Source organism: Streptopelia decaocto (genome assembly GCF_964273445.1).
Source record: "Streptopelia decaocto genome assembly, chromosome: 1".
Taxonomy (NCBI): Eukaryota; Metazoa; Chordata; class Aves; order Columbiformes; family Columbidae; genus Streptopelia; species Streptopelia decaocto.
The window spans coordinates 136860691-136867715 of NC_138663.1; the positions used below are offsets into that span (position 1 = coordinate 136860691).

At 47.3% G+C, this 7025-nt stretch overlaps 1 protein-coding gene across 2 annotated transcripts in view; it reads left to right on the plus strand.

The window, feature by feature from the left end:
• The window catches only part of IGSF11 (immunoglobulin superfamily member 11), a gene marked incomplete at both ends in the record, with an annotated part of 107723 nt that extends 101144 nt beyond the window's left edge, over nucleotides 1-6579 (plus strand). Inside the window, 6 exons of one of the 2 annotated variants that reach the window (XM_082070795.1) lie at nucleotides 1424-1587; nucleotides 2772-2979; nucleotides 3759-3914; nucleotides 4924-5046; nucleotides 5278-5428; nucleotides 6129-6579. In XM_082070795.1, coding sequence (XP_081926921.1) covers nucleotides 1424-1587; nucleotides 2772-2979; nucleotides 3759-3914; nucleotides 4924-5046; nucleotides 5278-5428; nucleotides 6129-6579 — 1253 coding nt within the window. Of the gene's footprint in view, nucleotides 1-1423; nucleotides 1588-2771; nucleotides 2980-3758; nucleotides 3915-4923; nucleotides 5047-5277; nucleotides 5429-6128 lie in introns of those variants that run through there. The other variant, XM_082070796.1, reaches the window with a different exon arrangement.
• Nucleotides 6580-7025: the final 446 nt, after the last annotated feature.

Below are 7025 nucleotides of genomic sequence, written 5' to 3' on the forward strand. Positions count from 1 at the left end.
ACTGGAGGTGGGAGATATGGAGGAGGGAACAGAAGTCTGGAGGAGGTTGCTCAGGATTTGCAAGATCCTGGGGTATCAGAGCTCCAGAGCAATCAGTCCAAACCCAGGAACTCATCATAGGCTGTTCAGGTGATAGAAACTTTGAATCTGTAGCATGTGAAGCTCAGTGGTTCCAGGCTCTGAGCATCCCATCTCTCCATTAGGTAGGCTGGGAAGGATCCCAGAAGACAAGCATGTGGGAGACCACTCAGCATTTTTTCTCAGAAATTAGCCTGTTCAATTTATTTGTATTTCAGACAGAAACCTACTGACATGGAGCATTTCACCTTCAGCAAACTAATGTCTCTTGGCAGCAAATAGAAACTTTGCTGGCAACCCTTTCTGGAGTCAAGAAGAGAATAGGGCACTCCACAGACTACACCTGGGTGCTAGCAATATTCTGATATTGCACTGGAGCTTGAAAACTCTCTGCCTTCTCCTCCAGCAGCCTCCCACATGTCCTAAACAAGAAGATAGTGAGTTATCATATACAGAAATGTTTTTTGTAGTCAATATTCTGATTTTGTGGGGGAAAATGGTTTAAAGAATTTTTGTGCTACTCAAAATGGTGGTGGTGACTCCTTGGTTAGTTTCATTTGACAAGATTTTGGCAGCAGGAACAGAGATATTTCCCGGTGTGACTTGCAATCTAAAAGCTGCAGCCTTGAGCTTCAGCACTGGGAAGCTGGGGCTTATCAGGCTTTGAGCCCTGTTCAACCTATGTGGAATGCAAAGAAGTGAATTGTGGAAATGTTGGAAAATAAATGAGATTTTATGACATTCTCCATTATCAGTAGTCATTTTTCACCAGCTAGATAGAAATACCTGGACTAGAAAATATTTAGATTTTTAACCCTTTAAATTAAAAATAGCACTAAAATGTTTCTGCTCATGCAGGACTTTATGAGGGGCAGAAGTAGGGGGAGAGCTGTGTTTCTTCTTTAGCAATAAGCATGCTCTCTGCTTACCCCTTGGTGAAGACTTTGGAATGCAGTTGTCTTTTCTGTTTCAGTGATGTTGGGTATCATTAAGACTGATGGGTTTGAAAACATATTTCATTATCTCCTAGACACAGCTTGGCTGCTCTTCCGGCTTTTTTCTCATCACCAAAACAAAACCTGTTGTTTTCAGAGGCTCTGAAACTAGAGTGCTCTCACTTAAAAGGGCTTCCTATCTGCATTTGCCTGTGAGAAATGTCTGCATGAGAGCAGCCTTATCTGTTAAGGGAGGAATAAAATTCTTTTTAGCCTGAAATAATTTGTAAGGTACAGTTCTGTAACAGGATGCAGCTGTCAGGACCTGCATGTGTATGGGGCCACCTGCAATGCTTGAACTGGCTATCCTTCTCCTGCAGTGCTTGAACTGGGTGTCCTTTTCTTTTCAGGTCTGGTGTGTCCTCTGGAGGTGTCAGTCAGTTCAGGGAGTATCCAGGTTGCCCGAGGCCAGACAGCAGTATTGCCCTGCACCTTCACCACTAACGCTGCTCTCACTAACCTTAATGTCATCTGGATGGTCATTCCTCTTTCTAATGCCAACCAGCCTCAACAGGTAGGTATTTTCTTACTGGAGTGCGTATTTCTTCAGGACTTTCCTTTTCCCCACCCTTTTCATGCCGATTTGGATGTAGACCCTTTACAATCCTTAGTCTTTGGTTGTTCCAGAACTCCATTGCCCCTTCATTGCTGAAGATGACCTCTAGATCTTACATGAATCTGATTTCTTCAATGCTTTGTTGACGCACATTGTGTCCTTGGCTGCCTTGGCAGAATGTGCAACTGAGGCACATGTATGTGGTATTATAGAGCTGCCTTGGATCTATGGTGGTTTGTGTGTTCAAAAGAGCACAGGAGCTGTAATCCAGGCTGTGGTATGCTGGATATGGGCTTTGGAGGACCTGGAGACAGCTACGGGCTTAAACCTGTGAAATCTATGTAAAATGTGCTGTAACACACGGCCTCTCATAGACTCATCTCCCTTTTTACTTCTCTCCTTACCTTTTCATTGTTGCTTATGCAAGTCCATTCTTATGAACATTATCAAAAAAGAGTCTATCATGGTGGACACAAGAATCATAAAACTAAGATCTGCTGGCTTCGTTTTTGCCCACACACTCTGACAACAGAAGAATGCCATTGCTCTGAAATGCATATGTCTTTGGTCACACTGCCCCCATCACATTCAGTATTCAGTTGTGAGAACCTGTGCAGAAGAGTACTTGCTCCTCAGGGACTTGGTCTGAGTTCACACTGCTACGTAAGCTTTCTGATTGTGGAGGCTGAGCAGATTCAAGGGTTGCATTGCCTGTCATTCAGTTCATCCCAATGATCTTCAGTAAGCATTGTCAAATCGTGACAGGATCTTACCGACTGAGACTCGAAATGATACTGTCCACTGGGCGGATGCTTTCCAGCAAAGTACTCACTGACCTGCAGAGAGTCTCTGCTTCTCTACATCAAATCTGTCCAGATGGGTAGCGACTATTTTATGAAGTAGGCTGGTATTGCCAATTCAGCTGTGCCAAAAGATTTGGGTATATATCTGATCTGTTACCTCTGCAAACATTTTTACTGACATAATGGTTCTGCCTGGGGCAACTGTATATTGAGGTGTGGTTATTTAGAAATTCTTTAGGAATTGCTTCTTTCATCTTTGGAAGCCCATGTTTTGCTTGCTGTTCTTCCTCCTTGCTCAGCTCCTGCAGAGTGTTGTTTGAGCTTTCCTTTCTTTTCCAGGTTATTCTCTACCAAGGGGGTCAGATCTTTGGTGGTGCACCCCAGTTCTATGGGCGAGTGGGGTTTGCTGTGACAATGCCAACCACCAGTGCCTCCATCTTCATCAACAACACTCAGCTATCTGATACTGGCACATACCAATGTTTGGTCAACAATCTTCCCGATCGAGGCGTCAGGAATATTGGAGTCATTGGACTTACTGTCTTGGGTGTGTTTATTTGGATTATGGGGGAGAGGGGATCCTCTGTGCATGACAGTGCATCATAGCAGAGTAATATGGTAGTGTATGCATTGGAGCTCAAGGAGATCCTATGGTGAGGGATGGGCTGCCTTGTGGGTATTGTGGGAGTTTGTTGGGCCCATAGTCTTCATATGCAGGTAATATATAATGCAGTTTTAAAATACAGTGGAGAGAAAGCTTTTGTGGCAGCATTGTGATGTGAAGTTGCAAAGAAACATGAACAAAGTACAAGGGCATCCTGGAGAGCTGAAGGGACCATAAGAGTTTTGTACATAGCAACAGGAGAAGAGAAGGACTTTAGATCTTTGCTTCATTTTCATTAAAATAATTAATACTGGATGCTCCCTAGGATGTTAAATACTCCAGAGTACGTGCCGTTAAAGGGATATGAAGCAAAACTCAACCACAGCAAATTCTGTCTGCAGCTCTGTTAGCTCCCACCACAACTGCTGTCTCAAACACAGAAATGTTCACCTTCTTTTTCTCTAGGAGGGGACCTAGGAGTACTGGGTCCTGTGAAAATCAGCAGTAGTCTGTAACCTTGATGGGCTAGCGGGTCAGGAATCTTTGTGAATTATCATCCCCCAAACCTTAATGGGTTTTTGTCTGCTGCCTCCCTCTTGTCCCCTTGTCAGCTCATGCCAGTGACCTTGCTTTCCCTAGCCGCATGTGTCCAGAAAGAGCCTGTCCCTCACGGTTTGTTCATGTTTCCTGATCTGCTGTCACTTTCCCCTCTTCTCTCGCAGTTCCTCCTTCTGCTCCACTTTGCAGAATCCAGGGGTCCCTGGATGTGGGCAGCGATATCACACTGACCTGCAGCTCAGAAGAAGGCATCCCCCGGCCAACATACCTCTGGGAGAAACTGGACAATGTTCCCAAGTTGCCCCCAACTGCCACACAAGGTGCTCATTCTGTTGATTATCCTACTGTTTCCCAGGTGATAGCCTGGGCTTTCCTTTGTCTGAGCTGCCAGAGGTGGCATGGCTCATTGAGTGTCTGCCATCTCTTGCATGTTCGCTTTACTGGAACGAAGATTCCTAGAGCCCATGGTGGACTAGGTACCCTCCAGTGGTCGCTTAAATTTTCAGGGCTTTTTTTTGGTACAGAAGCATGTTCCCCATTGAGGAGCAAGTGTTTGGTTGAATGGGAGAGAGAGAACATGGTTGCCAGATGTTGGCATGTGGCTGGAGATTTCAGCTGCCGACTCACCTGTATTTTAAACTAAATGAAAGGCTCATAGATTGAAAACTGGGAGAACGGAGGCAGAATCATCCCAGGAAAATAGTGCCAGCTTCTCACGCTGAGGCCACTCTTCTCCAATAAATTACTGCCAGAACTGCCTTTCAGATATGTGTAAAAGCAAGGCTCAGATCAGACTGGGTATTTCCCAGCCCCAAGTACCGTCCAGAAGATTTCTTAACATAGGTGCCCTGACAAAGTAGTGATAGCTGTACTTTTGCCTTTCATCTTGCTGTATTTTAAGAATAGTCAAGCATTTAAGTTTTACATAATTCAGGAATGAGGAAAATTGGTAGAGCAGGGACAGGGAGCCCAGGGATGGGAGACGAAGGGTTCTTCGGGGCAGGACTGAATTTAATGGATGGATCTGGGTATAGGTAATTGCACATCTCTTCTTTCCTGCCTTTTCTCACACAGTGCTGAGAGTCCCAAGCTTTCATTTGCAGAAATTCACCTATAAGAAGAAAGAGAAACATCTAGTATAAGCTCCTTAAGACCTAATCTTGTGTGTGTGTGTGTGTGCGTGCGCACAATGCTTCCATCTCAAGGTTATTTCTTGATTTATTTCTCCTTAAGAGTCTCACACCAAAATTCTCTGTTTGCTGGCTTTGCCTTTTCATGGTTTTTGTGAAGGGGGAGAGGGATTTAAATCCTTCTTTTCTCTCTGACTAGACCAAGTCCAGGGCACTGTCACTCTCCGAAATATCAGCACTGTGTCCTCAGGTCTTTACCAATGTGTGGCTTCAAATGCCATTGGAACCAGCACTTGCCTTCTGGACCTGCAAGTCATTGCACGTAAGTATTTTTCCAAGGGAGGCTTGGCCACCTGCTTCTGTCTTGTGACAGTAAACTGTGTAACCGTGTTTGCGGTGAGCCACCATGTGCCTCTCTATCAGAAGATCATTGTGCCCTGGAATGGGGACGTTGCCTTTCCCTGCTCCCAAGCCACAGTAGCTTCAAATGCTCATGGACAGCCACAGCCCAGCTCTGATTTCTTCTCCATTCTCTGTTCAATCGTCCCCACAGCCCACCCTCGGAGCATTGGCCTGATTGCAGGAGCGGTGGCCACAGGTGCGGTCGTGCTTGTTGTTTGCATTGTATTGGTGGCCGTGGCACTGTTTTACTGGAAAAATAAACACAAAGAAGAAGAAGAGGAGGAGATTCCCAATGAGATAAGGTAAGAACCAGGGAAAGCTGGTGTCAGGGGACCTCTGATCACCCAGCAAAAGCAGCAGCTGGTAAGAAGGCAATCAGAAAATTCACTCTTGCTAATGCTGAGTGTGTTGCCCTGGGCCAGGGGAAGATGACCGCATCTGTCCAAAAAAAGGAGAGAGCAGATGAAGAATAGTAATGACACACTTTGTTTTGAACATTGCCTTTATTGAGAAGTTTGGTTTGATGTTGTTAGCTCCATAGGAGAGTGTCTCTGCACATGGTGGGGATCCTGACCCACAATACCAGACAGTGATAGCTGAAAAGCTCTGGAGATACAACTGTAATCTCTGGTTTTAAAGCCACAGTGTTTCCTTCTGGTAGCTTCCTGCAACTCCCCTTAGGATCAGCTTCTTTGGTTGTACAGGTACAGTTGTGTTGACTGCCAGAGCACCAGTGGCTGTGACAATCCCTGGTTTTGCCCCCCTAGACACATGAGCACAGGTTCTTAGCATCAGTGATGTGCACACAGAGCAATTAATGTGCACAGAGCTGGGTCTTGCAAAGAGGCATGAGCAAATAGGCCAAGGAGGAATGCTGGTTCATGTTGCTGCTGTCCTTCACCTTGAATTGATGGGTTTAACCCCAGCAGGGTGTGGTGGGGGGGAGGGTCCTGTCAAGTGGAGCATCATCCTCCATGTACCCACACACCCTCTCTTTCCTAGGGAGGATGACCTGCCGCCCAAATGCTCCTCTGCTGCAAAGACATTCCATGCCGACGCATCCTCGTCAGAGAATGACACCCTCACCTCATCCAACACCTACAACAGCCGCTACTGGAACGACCCCAAAGCCAACCATGCCACAGACTCCTTCACCCGCTTCAGCAACAGCAATGATGCTCAGCAGCCCCCTTTCTCCCGCTCGGGGAGCACGAGCACCCGCCCTATCTATGCCAATGGCGGCCACCCGTCCCCGGCTCCCCCTAAGACGCTGGTGGTGACGGCCAGCACGGCACCGTCCCCTCAGGAGGTGATCCGGAGCAACGGCTCAGTCAGCAGGAAGCAACGGCCGCCGCACACGCGCTCCTATGCCGTCAGCCAGGCCACGCTGGAGCGGATTGGGGCTGTCCCCGTCATGGTGCCCGCACAGAGCCGGGCTGGCTCACTTGTGTAAGGCCAAGCTGGCAGCCAAGAGCTGAGCAAGGGGCCTCTTGCTGGGGAGAAGAGACCATACTCCTTCCTGAAAGGCTGTGAGGTGGTGGAGGGACACACACATGCCTCTCCCCTCTGCCCTCCCCTCCCGAGGCCGCTGCTGGACGGTGGGACAGCCCCAGCTATGCCACATCCCCACTCAGCTGTCGGGGCTCCTCGTGCTGGTGGACGCCACAGATGTGCCAAGGCCAGGGGAGCAGGGAGGTCGGGACGCACTCCTGGCTGCTGGTCCCCAGCTGGGACATGCGCCTGGCCCTGACCTTGGCGGGGACTTTTGCTTTTGTTTCCCTTTGGTTTTGTTGAGGGTTGATTCCATCCATTTGGGTCTTTCAGGGAGGTTTTGGGAGATATATATATATATATAATTTTTTTTTTTTTTTCTGTTGTTGTTGCTGTTTTATTTCCAAG